Source organism: Microcaecilia unicolor, chromosome 9 (genome assembly GCF_901765095.1).
Source record: "Microcaecilia unicolor chromosome 9, aMicUni1.1, whole genome shotgun sequence".
In the NCBI taxonomy this organism is placed as follows: Eukaryota; Metazoa; Chordata; class Amphibia; order Gymnophiona; family Siphonopidae; genus Microcaecilia; species Microcaecilia unicolor.
In genome coordinates this window covers 141415156-141428562 of record NC_044039.1, presented here as the reverse complement: position 1 = coordinate 141428562, position 13407 = coordinate 141415156, and the positions used below count along the sequence as shown (strand labels likewise).

General features: G+C 48.5%; 1 protein-coding gene across 1 annotated transcript in view; it reads left to right on the top strand.

Annotated features, from left to right (window-relative positions):
• MGA (MAX dimerization protein MGA) overlaps positions 1-13407 on the top strand; it is an 801076-nt gene that overhangs the window by 623411 nt on the left and 164258 nt on the right. Inside the window, 1 exon segment of the mRNA XM_030215215.1 lies at positions 4560-4611. Within this exon segment, the coding sequence (XP_030071075.1) occupies positions 4560-4611 (52 nt within the window).

The following is a 13407-nucleotide window of genomic DNA, read 5'->3' as shown; positions in this document are numbered from 1 at the left end:
CTAGAGCCAGAGTGAAAGAAAATAGAACAGATTGCTCCTATTAATCCTAAGTAGCTTTCTTCTTTTTGACTGAAAACTCAAACACAATCAATTTTTTCTTCAGCCCATTTCCTGCCCTACCTATGAAGGTTGAGGTTCAAGTCTAGATATCACCTTTATTTCAATCCTCCTTCACCTACCTGTCACAGTCCCGCATCCAACTTCTTTAGAAATAAGTTCAAGTACTCTGGTAGGATAGCACCATAGAATCTGTACCATTGACAGAAAAGAATCAGGGGTTCTATTCCAGATACTCCCAGTCTTCCTTGGGAGAAAAAAAGGATTGTTTCCTACTTTGGACCTCAGGAGCCTGAATTGCTCCTCCTCAAAAGCTCTGAATGAACACCCTTCCCATCCACCCCTATTTAACCAAGGAGACCTGACTATGTTTGCTAGACCTCAAGGATGCTTACACTCATCTTTGGCTCACCTGGCACAGGATGCTGTAACTATGAACTGGGGGACTTGGCCCTTTCTCTATGTTTACCCACCCATCTCCTAACAATCATGATGCTGCAAAAATTCTAGTGATATCGAAAGTGTTTACCTCTTCTCAGATGGCTTACAGTTCTTCTCCAGGTAATCCGCCACAAGCGGAGAACTCGAACGCCCCATGAGAGAATTCAGATATGGGAGAAAGTGGGATGTTTGACCACGGAAAACCAAAGACTGGAAGGATGGATTCTTAAAACAGTTGTTTATTGATGAAAAAAGACTCAACACAAACGTTGTGTTTCGGCCGTTAGGCCTGCATCAGGAGTCTCAGTCGACGGAGAACAGCTGATACAAACGTTTAGAAGCACGTAGTAAGGTGATCGATGGAGTTGGTCTTAGTCAACAGAGAGCAGTTGATATAGACATTTAGAAGCACGTGGTGTAATAATCAATGAGGTTGGTCTTTGGTTTTCCGTGGTCAAACATCCCACTTTCTCCCATACCTTACAGTTCTTCTCTACAGGCTAAAATAATTTTCCATCCTTAAGACAAAGATGTTCTCTTGCATTCCAATTGTAAGTTCCTGGTTTTGACAGCATGGAAGCTAAGCAGTGCTTAGTTGCTTCCTTAAAACTGCCACCCCCAATCCAAGGCAAGAAAGCCACCTTTATGGTTCAAATGGAAAAGGTTTTCTATCTGGTGTTTTACTAATGGACAAAGACCCCTTTTGGTGTCCTCCAAGTACCATGCTTCAAACTTCTACTGGCTTGCCCTCTTGAAAAAAAAAATCTCAACATGATCTTAGCCTGTCGTGTCCTGATGGACAGAGTGCAAGTTTCCCTATGTCCCATTTCCTCTCAGTTTGTTAGATGATTTCTTTTTCCCCATATCAAACAACCAGTCTGGAAGCCACCTGTTCGTAGGACCTGACTGTCATCTTTTTATCTGAAATTAAGCCACTATTTGAGCCAGTGGAATCTTCATCTCAAGTCTTGGATCTTTCTGGCAGCTGTCACTTCAGCTAGAAGAATCAGTGAACTTCACGCCTTAGTTACTAATGAGCCCAGTGCACAGTTTTATAATAAAGCAGTCCCACACATTTGCCTTTAATTCCTACTGAAGGTTGTCACACACATTTATGAACAGAAAATGGTACCTACCTTTTATCCTAAACTTCACAAATATCAGTAAGAGAAGACCCTCCATACTTGGTTTTAAACAGAATCCATCAGAAAATCTACATAGGTGTTTATTTCTTACAACCCCAAGAGATTTGATGTTCCAGTAAAAGAAAAAGCATACCTTAGCTAATTGGCTAATGTTCTGTACTCAATTCTTTATTGAGCAGACTGGTATCCCTCTAGCCAATTTAGTCAGACCTCATCAAATCAGTCACTAATCTTCAGGCCAACTACTTGATCCTCTCTTCATACCTTCATGACACACTACTGTTTGGACCAGTCCTCAATCAGAGTGCATTTGATCAAGCAGTACTGAAAAATCTGTGATCCATTCAACTTTGCATTGTGATCTGACCAGGTTGCTCCTCAAAACTGGGTACCTTAATCTAATAACTGAAGCAGTCCTGAGCTTAGTAGTCTTCCACGTGTGCATCTTATTCAGTCCTGCTTGTTGATGGAGAAAGCAAAGTTGCTTACTTGTAATGGGTGTTCTTGTTAGAGAACAGAATTAATCAGGCACGCAAGGGAGTGAAATTGTATGGCAGCAGGACGAAACAGCTGTCCCAGAGCCCAGAAATGATTTAAAGGATTCCTCAATCACTTTAATTTGTTTCAGACCTCGAGAACGGCTTTGAGGGAGGTAAGAGAGATTGATTTAATCCTGCTGACTCTGGAGAATATCTATTTAAAGGTATACAACTATGCTTGTGCATTAACAAACAGAATTGAAATCAGTCTCACGATTGCGCTGACCTTCCTGAAAGTTGTACTTGTTTGGAACTAACTGAAGAAACCAAGAAGATTAATGCATATAGGAAGTCTGCACATGCTCAGAACGTTACATTAGCTCTGAGCCATGGGAGAACTGTTGCATCTCACTGCCAGATGATGGTGTCACCTATTTGTGTGCCTGATTTTAATTTTAATACTGCCATCTAGAGGGAACATCTGTTCCAGGTAAATAAGTTTGTTTCATTTTTTTGCAGCTAATTATTTTAGTAATGTTTAAGATGGTTGTTTCCTGGTGATCATTTTAATAAGTATAAACCAAAGAGGTAGAGATCCACATCAAATGAATAGCATAAAAAAACAGGATACAGCATAGACAACAGGAGATGCAAAGTGCCTAAAATGGCAATGTTTTGAAAATTCTTCATCAGGGGCATAACAAATTTGAATTCACATACAAAATCTAAGTATCAGTATTTAAACAGGCAAGCTAATCTGTTCATAAGAGCGTATGTTCTCAAAAGAGACTCTTCAACACTATACATTATAGCAAACCTTGCATCAAGGATACAGCTAGTTTTGCTGCCTGTTTAAATATGAAGAATTTTCAGAACATGGCCATGTTGGGCAGTTTGCATCTATAAGATAGTAAGTCCTTTACATATCCTTTTGTCTATGTTGGATCCTCATTTTCGGAATAATTTTAACAGACAGTAGTAAAGGATTCTAAAATTCCAACTAGCCTACTTTTCAATTAATATTTTTTGCTGTTCGTTCTTTGGTTCTCTATTTTAAAGATCGATGTAAGATTCTTGTTGACACACTTGTGTTCTTTTGAAACATTTTATTTTGTACTTAAATGAATTGTGTTTTAAGTTGTAAAAGACAGCTTTGAACAGTGAGATCATTTCAGTTTTGTTTTCCTTGCCTGATTCAGGGGCCAATGCTCTCAAAGCTTACTAACATCTGATTTTAAACTGATTCTAGCCAGTCTAGCAATCACGTTATTCAGTGTCTAGTGCACAAAGGGGTTCTGAGTGGTTTTTACCATTTGGGGTAGCAGCTAACGATAATCCTATGGAAATGTATTACAAAGAGCTCATTAGTATTAAAAGGAGTACTCAGAGCAAATTACAGACATTTCTGAGTGATGCACAAAATGGACTACCTACTTTTCACTTGCAAAATTTTCCATTAGGTCTGGAGCTGTCATTGCGTGAGGAAGACTTCTGGGAGGGCAGTCTGCTTGCATTTTTCAATAGCAAAACTAGTTGGAGAGCAAAGAACAGCTTTATAGGGACAGAGAAACAGCTTTTTTTGGGGGGGGGGGGGGAGTTCAGCATGGAGGAGATTTTCTTTCAATAGCAAACAGTGTCAGAGAACAGAGAAGAGCTTAGGGGTGGAAAAACAAGCAGACAGCCAATCAGCTGGGGAACAGAGAAACAAGCAGACAGTCAATTGGCTGGAGAAAGCCACTATGATGTCAGCTGGGGGGGGGGGGGGGCCTTCAGCAAGGAGGAGGTACCCAGGCGAAAATTATCAGGGGCAGAGGGAAAGCAAGTAAGCTGCAGGAGGAAGGTGGAGCCAGCACCAGAGCACTGCAAAGGAAAGGAGATAGGGGGACAGTGGAGCCAGCAAGTACTGCAGGGGAAAGGAAAGAGTACACCAGCCCTAGCACACGCGCAGAACAGGGACACTTACCAAGCTGCTTGCTCAAATTGCATGCAGCTCATTTGCATGCGATTTCCTTTGAGCATTGCTTGCTATTTCCAAATCAGTAAGTTCTACCAAGGATCTAAAACATGCACGGTTCATAACGGAGACTTTTGTACATCGGGTGCTCAGTTGATACATTTTATTTTTTATTTCTATTTGAGCATGGATCCGAACACATTTTTTTTTCTTCTTGCTTTAGGAAGTAGTTTTAAGTTTATCTTTTCCCTGTATTCCCATGATATTTCAGACATCATCTAGGTAAAAGTGATCTATGTTAGTAAGTCATCTCAGTATCATTCAAGAAAAATAATTCTGTCAGCATGATTTTTCAGTTGTCCAGAGATGATAGAGGGAATCTTTGTAGTATAAAATTCAGTGTGGTCTTTATCACCATGGTTGTTCATTTTCTATGAAAGAAATTTGCATTGTTAGATATTTGAATATCTTTTCCTCTTTCAGGTGCAAAGCTCATAATACAGTCACAGAAAAACAACCAGAAAAGGGCCCCAAGGTAAGCATGGTCAACTAACTATTTATTGAAATGTAAAGTCTGCTACTTGAAAATTTCTTGGCAGGTAACAATGTAATATTTGAAATAGGAATAAAACCTAAGATGACCATAATAAATGAAACAAAATAAAAACCTACAAAAATCATACATTGATGTCAAAGGCAAGATTAAATAAACGTGTCTTCAGTAACTTCCTAAACATATGATGTGCTCTAAGTAGGGCTGCATTTTAATCGTAGTTAATTGAGATTAATGCATTGATCTTGACTTGTGCCTTTTTTTAAAAAAGTAAATCACATTACAGTATTTCCTGTCTCCTCTAAACATTTCTTCTGCTCTCTTCCACTACCAACCCCTATCCTCTGCACAATCCGAGATCTTTCCCCCAATTCAGCATCACCCCCCATCCCCATGCCTGTCTACCTTAAAGGTAGTCTTTTGTTGATCCTTGCCAGTGGCAGTGTTGCACATATGCCTGCAGCCTGGTCCAAAGCTTTCCCTCTGACCCATTCCACTCATGCAGAAATGGGAAGTGATGTCAGAGGAGGCGGGATGAGCCAGATGGAAAGCTTTGGAGCAGGCCACAGGCAGCATATGTGCAATTCTGCCTTTTCTGGGGACCAACAGAAGACCACCATTAAGTTATTTCTTTATTTGTTGTAAAAATTTATATATCACCTAAAATTTAGGTGGTTTCCAGAGAACACACATAATAAGCTTATACAAGATAAACATGGTCACTCATAAGACATAAAAAATACTTTCTCCATTTCTAAACTCTCAACAGCTTGCAGGATATAAAACAGAATCTTATCAAAATGCTGTCACAAATAACTAAACTGAGACACATTACTGCAAAGGCGTAAATATCTTGTGAGTGCATTCCATAATAAGGTTCCTGCCACCGTAAACGCTCTTCTCCGCATAGTGCTTGTACTACTGGCTGGGTCCATGGAAAGCTTCATGGCATTGTCTGATCTCAAAGTCCTCCTTGTTGATACACATTTAGAGCTTGCTTAAAATAAAAAAGAACATTGGAATAAGAGTCTGATGGATAATTGGCAAGAGTCTTAAACTGAATTTGTTGAATCACTGGTAAACAATGTAAATGCTTAAGAATTGGTATCACGTGAGAAACTTTTGACACACTGGCAATCAATTGAGCTGCCGCATTTTGGACTTCCTGCAGTGGTAGACTGGAAGGGGGGGGACAGATGCTGAACCCTGGGTGGGGAGAGGGGAATGAGCTGCAGAACTGGAGGAGCCACTGATGGAAGCTATGGCTGAGGCAGCAAGGTCCAGCAGCCATTAGAAAAACTTGGTGCTGCTCGCCACATTTGTGTCGCTGCTCGTGGGGGTGGGAGGGAGAGAAAGGGAGAAACGTTGGATCTGGAGGTGGGAGGGAGTGAGATTCTCTGAGGACAAGCAGGCTGAATATTGTCACTGATGGGTTGTCGTCCGCGACATCCCAGGAGACCAGAAGAAAACATTTTCAAAGCAAAATAAGTCTCTAGAACGCTCCGTCGCGCGGGCCGAACACAACGCGCATGAGCAAACAGCTTCCCGCACGAGACGCGAGCGTGCTCTTACTCAGTTCTTTTTGATCCGCGGTATGGAGAGTTGTCTTTTTTGATTACGCTCCTTTTTTCGGCTCAGGAGATCAATTTAGCATTTATCGCTCCCTTTTTTACTTCTTTTGCTTTTATTTAAAGTTGTCCACTTAGATATAAAAAAATAATAATAATAATATTTTCCTTTATTTCTTAGTTTGAAGTTTCCTTTCTTTTTTTGTCGCGGCCGCCCTTTAGGCTGCTCGGCTGGGTCTTTTTTTTCCCTTTTTTGTGCCTTTTTATTTGGCACCATCGAGCCTTTTAATTTCGCAGCTGCTATTTTCCCGTCCATGTCATTGAAGGACTCCCAGAGGCTTCAAGTGTTATACTCATGCAACCGGACCATCTCGAGTACCAACCCCCACACATGCTGTCTTCAGTGCCTTGGGCCCGACCATCTGCCAGCTGCCTGTCAGCTGTGCCTGTTGATGAAGAAACGGACCCAAGTGGCTTGGGAGGCTCAACGTAAGAAACTTTTTTTCTCCGAGGACAAGCAGGCTGCTTGTTCTCACTGATGGGTGACGTCCACGGCAGCCCCTCCAATCAGAACACTTTACTAGCAAAGGCCTTTGCTAGTCCTTGTGCGCCGATGCGCACCGCGCATGCGCGGCCGTCTTCCCGCCCGAACCGGCTCGTGTTCGTCAGTCTTCTTTTGTCCGCGCTCGGGACGGTCGTGTTTGCGCCGTTTCGCGCCCCTCAAGTTGACCCTCGCGCGTCTTTGAGTTTTTGCTTAAAAAAAATACAAAAAGAACTTGGAGGAAGACCTTTTCGGTCTTTCCCCTTTTTCCCGTGTTTCCAGTTTTTACCCCGCTAAGTTTCCTTTCGTTTTCGGGGTAGGCCCTTTTCAGGCCTCGGTTCGAGTTTTTCTCTCCCTATTTTTGTTGCCTTTACCGCCATTACGAGTTTTGATTTCGCCGGCGTGATTTTTCCGCCCATGTCATCGAAGTCTTCCAGCGGCTTCAAGAAGTGCGCCCGGGTAATCTTGCTCACTGATAGGCACGCGTCATATCTTCAGTGTCTGGGAGCTAAGCACCGCCCGCAGGCCTGTAGTCTTTGCGCCCTTTTACAGAAAAGGACTCAGGTAGCGAGATTGGCCCAGTGGAACGTGTTGTTCTCGGGCTCTGCGTCGGCAACAGCACCGGGGGTATCGAGTGCATCGACGTCGACAGCTTCAAGACCTTCAACCTCGGCATCGACCCTCTGCATCGTCGGTACCGAGACATTGAAAGGCGGTGTCGGTGGTACCGGGACCTCCACTAGTGCTGATGTCGTCGGACGGTGGTGCTTCGACTGGAGTGCAGGTGAGGGCTGTCCATTCCCCTGCTGGTGGCGGTGAGCCTTCAGGTGGGTCTCCCCCTACCCTGAGGGCTCCTTTGGTACAGCCCCCCCGAGACCGACTTTCTTCGGCCTCGGCCCCGAGGAAGCGACGGTTGGATTCTACGTCCTCCTCGTCGGTACCGGGAAGTTCCGGTGACATGCTTCGTTTGAAAAAGTCAAAGAAGCATCGACATTGGTCTTCTTCCCGCATCGGTACCGAGAGCTCTGGGTCGCCGAGGGAGTCGGCACCCAGTAGGCATCGGCACCGGGAGGACCGCTCACCCTCTGTTCAGGAGGTGTCGATGCGCTCCACCTTGGACAGCCCGGAACAGCCTCCACGCCCTGAACAGACTCTGACTTCGACGCCTGCATCGGCCTCCATGTCTTTCTCCACAGCCGCTCTGCACGAGAGTCTCCGGGCCGTTCTCCCAGAGATCCTGGGAGAGCTGTTGCGCCCTTCCCCTCCGGTACCGGGGGTGCTTGCGCCACCTGGCCCCTTGCCCGGGGTGAGGTCTCCGACATCGGCGCCGCTTGCAGTACCGACTGCGGTCACCTCCCAGGAAGGCTCCCCGACGACATCGGCAGAGGGAGCTTCGCCGGTGCGGGCAAGAGAGTCTACCTCTCGACGCTTCCACCGTGGCCGTGTTTCCACGGAGTCGAGACGGGCACGGCTTCAGACGCGGGTTCATGAACTTGTGTCTGATACCGATGGTGAGGCCTCGTGGGAAGAGGAAGAAGACATCAGATATTTCTCTGACGAGGAGTCTGATGGCCTTCCTTCCGATCCCACTCCCTCCCCTGAAAGGCAGCTTTCTCCTCCTGAGAGTCTGTCTTTTGCGGCCTTTGTCCGGGAGATGTCTATGGCCATCCCCTTCCCGGTGGTTGTGGAGGATGAGCCCAGGGCTGAAATGTTTGAGCTCCTGGACTATCCTTCTCCGCCTAAGGAAGCGTCCACAGTAACCATGCATCATGTCCTAAAAAAGACATTGCTGGCGAACTGGACCAAGCCTCTAACTAATCCCCACATTCCCAAGAAGATCGAGTCCCAGTACCGGATCCATGGGGACCCAGAGCTGATGCGCACTCAGTTGCCTCACGACTCTGGTGTGGTGGATCTGGCCCTAAAGAAGGCTAAGAGTTCTAGGGAGCATGCTTCGGCGCCCCCGGGCAAGGACTCTAGAACCTTAGACTCCTTTGGGAGGAAGGCCTACCATTCTTCTATGCTCGTGGCCAAAATCCAGTCTTATCAGCTCTACACGAGCATCCACATGTGGAACAATGTGCGGCAGTTGGCGGGCTTGGTGGACAAGCTCCCTCCTGAGCAAGGCAAGCCATTTCAGGAGGTGGTCAGGCAGCTGAAGGCGTGCAGAAAATTCCTGGCCAGAGGGGTATATGATACCTTTGATGTCGCGTCCAGGGCCGCTGCTCAAGGTGTGGTGATGCGCAGACTCTCATGGCTGCGTGCCTCTGACCTGGAGAATAGGATCCAGCAGCGGTTTGCGGACTCCCCTTGCCGAGCGGACAATATTTTTGGAGAAAAAGTCAAACAGGTGGTAGAGCAGCTCCACCAGCGGGATACCACTTTCGACAAGTTCTCCCGCCGGCAGCCTTCAGCATCTACCTCCTCAGGTAGACGTTTTTATGGGGGAAGGAAGACTGTTCCCTACTCTTCTGGTAAACGTAGGTACAATCCTCCTCGACAGCCTGCGGCCCAGGCTGAGCCCCAGCGTGCGCGCTTTCGTCAGCAGCGTGCGCCTCAGCAAGGCCCCTCGGCTCCCCAGCAAAAGCAAGGGGCGCGCGTTTGACAGGCTCCAGCAGAGCATAGCCGACATCAACGTGTCAGTGCTGGGCAATCTGCCGGTCGGGGGGAGGTTGAAAGTTTTTCACCAAAGGTGGCCTCTCATAACCTCCGACCAGTGGGTTCTCCAAATAGTCCGGCAAGGATACACCCTCAATTTGGTTTCCAAACCTCCAAATTGCCCACCGGGAGCTCAATCCTAAAGCTTCCAGCACAAACAGGAACTTGCAGAGGAACTCTCCGCCCTTCTCAGTGCCAATGCGGTCGAGCTCGTGCCATCCGGGCAAGAAGGGCTGGGATTCTATTGCAGATACTTCCTTGTGGAAAAGAAAACAGGGGGGGATGCGTCCCATCCTAGACCTAAGGGCCCTGAACAAATATCTGGTCAAGGAAAAGTTCAGGATGCTTTCCCTGGGCACTCTTCTTCCCATGATTCAGGAAAACAACTGGCTATGCTCTCTGGACTTGAAGGACGCCTACACGCACATTCCGATACTGCAAGCTCACAGACAGTATCTGCGATTTCAGCTGGGCACACGTCACTTCCAGTACTGTGTGCTACCCTTTGGGCTCGCCTCTGCGCCCAGAGTGTTCACGAAGTGCTTGGCTGTAGTAGCAGCGGCGCTTCGCAGGCTGGGAGTGCACGTGTTCCCCTATCTCGACGATTGGCTGGTGAAGAACACATCCGAGGCAGGAGCTCTACAGTCCATGCAGATGACTATTCGCCTCCTGGAGCTACTGGGGTTTGTGATAAATTATCCAAAGTCCCATCTTCTCCCAGTACAGAGACTCGAATTCATAGGAGCTCTGCTGGATTCTTGGACGGCTCGTGCCTATCTCCCAGAGACGAGAGCCAACAACTTGTTGTCCCTCGTCTCGCGGGTGCGAGCGTCTCAGCAGATCACAGCTCGGCAGATGTTGAGATTGCTGGGCCACATGGCCTCCACAGTTCATGTGACTCCCATGGCCCGCCTTCACATGCGATCTGCTCAATGGACCCTAGCTTCCCAGTGGTTTCAGGCTGCTGGGGACCTAGAAGACGTGATCCACCTGTCCACGAGTTTTCTCAAATCCCTGTATTGGTGGACGATTTGGTCCAATTTGACTCTGGGACGCCCTTTTCAAATTCCTCAGACACAAAAAGTGCTGACTACGGATGCGTCTCTCCTGGGGTGGGGAGCTCATGTCGATGGGCTTCACACCCAGGGAATCTGGTCCCTGCAGATCCATCTTCTGGAATTGCGAGCCGTCTGGAACACTCTGAAGGCTTTCAGAGATTGGCTGTCCCACCAAATTATCCAAATTCAGACAGCCAACCAGGTTGCCATGTATTACATCAACAAGCAGGGGGGCACCGGATCTCGCCCCCTGTGTCAGGAAGCCGTCAGCATGTGGCTCTGGGCTCGCCGTCACGGCATGGTGCTCCAAGCTACATATCTGGCAGGCGTAAACGACAGTCTGGCCGACAGATTGAGCAGGATTATGCAACCTCACGAGTGGTCGCTCAACTCCCGAGTAGTGCGCCAGATCTTCCAGGTGTGGGGCACCCCCTTGGTAGATCTCTTTGCATCTCGAGCCAACCACAAAGTCCCTCAGTTCTGTTCCAGGCTTCAGGCCAATGGCAGACTGGCATCGGATGCCTTCCTCCTGGACTGGGGGGAAGGTCTGCTGTATGCTTATCCTCCCGTACCTCTGGTGGGGAAGACTTTGTTGAAACTCAAGCAAGACCGAGGCACCATGATTCTGATTGCTCCGTTTTGGCCGCGTCAGATCTGGTTCCCTCTTCTTCTGGAGTTGTCCTCCGAAGAACCGTGGAGATTGGAGTGTTTTCCGACCCTCATCACACAGGACGAAGGGGCACTTCTGCATCCCAACCTCCAGTCTCTGGCTCTCACGGCCTGGATGTTGAGAGCGTAGACTTTGCCTCTTTGGGTCTGTCAGAGGGTGTCTCCCGCATCTTGCTTGCTTCCAGGAAAGATTCCACTAAGAGGAGTTACTTCTTTCTATGGAGGAGGTTTGCCGTCTGGTGTGACAGGAAGGCCCTAGATCCTCGCTCTTGTCCTACACAGACCCTGCTTGAATACCTTCTGCACTTGTCTGAGTCTGGTTTCAAGACCAACTCTGTAAGGGTTCACCTTAGCGCAATCAGTGCATACCATTAACGTGTGGAAGGTAAGCCGATCTCAGGACAGCCTTTAGTTGTTCGCTTCATGAGAGGTTTGCTTTTGTCAAAGTCCCCCGTCAAACCTCCTACAGTGTCATGGGATCTCAATGTCGTTCTCACCCAGCTGATGAAACCTCCTTTTGAGCCACTGAACTCCTGCCATCTGAAGTACTTGACCTGGAAGGTCATTTTTTTGGTGGCAGTTACTTCAGCTCGTAGAGTCAGTGAGCTTCAGGCCCTGGTAGCCCAGGCTCTTGAGGGTCATGTCACGGCTCACAATGTCAGAGCCATGGCTGCGTCAGTGGCCCACTTGAAGTCAGCCACTATTGAAGAGATCTGCAAAGCTGCGACGTGGTCATCTGTCCACACATTCACATCTCATTACTGCCTGCAGCAGGATACCCGACGCGACAGTCGGTTCGAGCAGTCAGTGCTTCAGAATCTGTTCTGGGTTTAGAATCCAACTCCACCCCCCTAGGCCCATGTTTTATTCTGTTCCAGGCTACACTCTCTGTTAGTTGGTTAAGTTGTTAGGTCAATCTCAGTTATGTCCTCGCCTTTGCGAGGTCCAATTGACCATGGTTGTTGTTTTGAGTGAGCCTGGGGGCTAGGGATACCCCATCAGTGAGAACAAGCAGCCTGCTTGTCCTCGAAGAAGGCGAATGCTACATACCTGTAGAAGGTATTTTCCGAGGACAGCAGGCTGATTGTTCTCACAAACCCGCCCGCCTCCCCTTTGGATTTGTGTCTTCCCTTGTCTTTGTCTTGCTATATATGGGACTGACGAACACGAGCTGGTTCGGGCGGGAAGACGGCCGCGCATGCGCATCGGCGCGCGAGGACTAGCAAAGGCCTTTGCTAGTAAAGTGTTCCGATTGGAGGGGCTGCCGTGGACGTCACCCATCAGTGAGAACAATCAGCCTGCTGTCCTCGAAGAATACCTTCTACAGGTATGTAGCATTTGCTTTCTGATCGGTCCTGTCCTTCGGCATCGACATCTGTACCGAGGTCAGCAGCGTCGACGTCAAGGGAAGCAGCGACATCAAGAGCTCAGGTAATGGCTGCCGAACAACTGCATTGCGCTGGGAGCAGCGAGGCATCGAGTGGGTCTCTACCTATCTCGAGGCCTACTGCTATGCAAGCCCCCCCCCCCTCCCCCCCGGGACCAACCTTCATCGGACCTGGCCCCGAGGAGGCATGAGGATTCCACATTCTCCTCTTCGGTACCAAGGAGTCTTGATGACGGGCATCGAGCGAAGGCTAAGAAGCACTGTCATTGATCTCTTTCCATGCACGATACCGAGAGCGCCGGGGAGCCGAGGGATTCGGCACCTGAGAAGCGTCAGCGCAGGGAGGACCGCTCACCCTCCATACGAGAAGTGCAGATGCATCTGGCAGCCTGGTACCGGCGCTCGAGACCCCTCAGATTCTGGCACTGACTCCTGCACTGCCCCCCCCCCCCTCCAGCCTTTTCCGATGGAAGCTGAGCGCATCAGGGCCCTTCTTCCGGAGCTTCTGGAAGGGTTGCTTTGCCAGTCTGCCTCGGTGTCGGGGGTGCTTGCGCCTTCTGTACTGACTGCGGAGGCGGCAGCTGGGCCATCGCCTGTGATGAGGTCCCCGTCCTCGGTGCCGCTTGCGGTACCGGCGTCGGCTGCCACCCGGGTTGATTCCCCCTTGACGTCGGTGGAGGAAGCTTCACTGGAGTCCAGGCAGGGGTCGACTTCTCGACGCCCCCCACGAGGTCATCGATCCTCGACGTCGAGACAGGATCGGGTTTGGGCTGCTCTTAGGGAGCTTTTGTCCGATACCGATGAGGAGCGCTTATGGGAAGAGGAGGAAGACCCCAGATACTTTTCGGAGGAAGAGTCATGTGGGGTTCTCTCTGATCCTACTCTGCCAATTGAAAG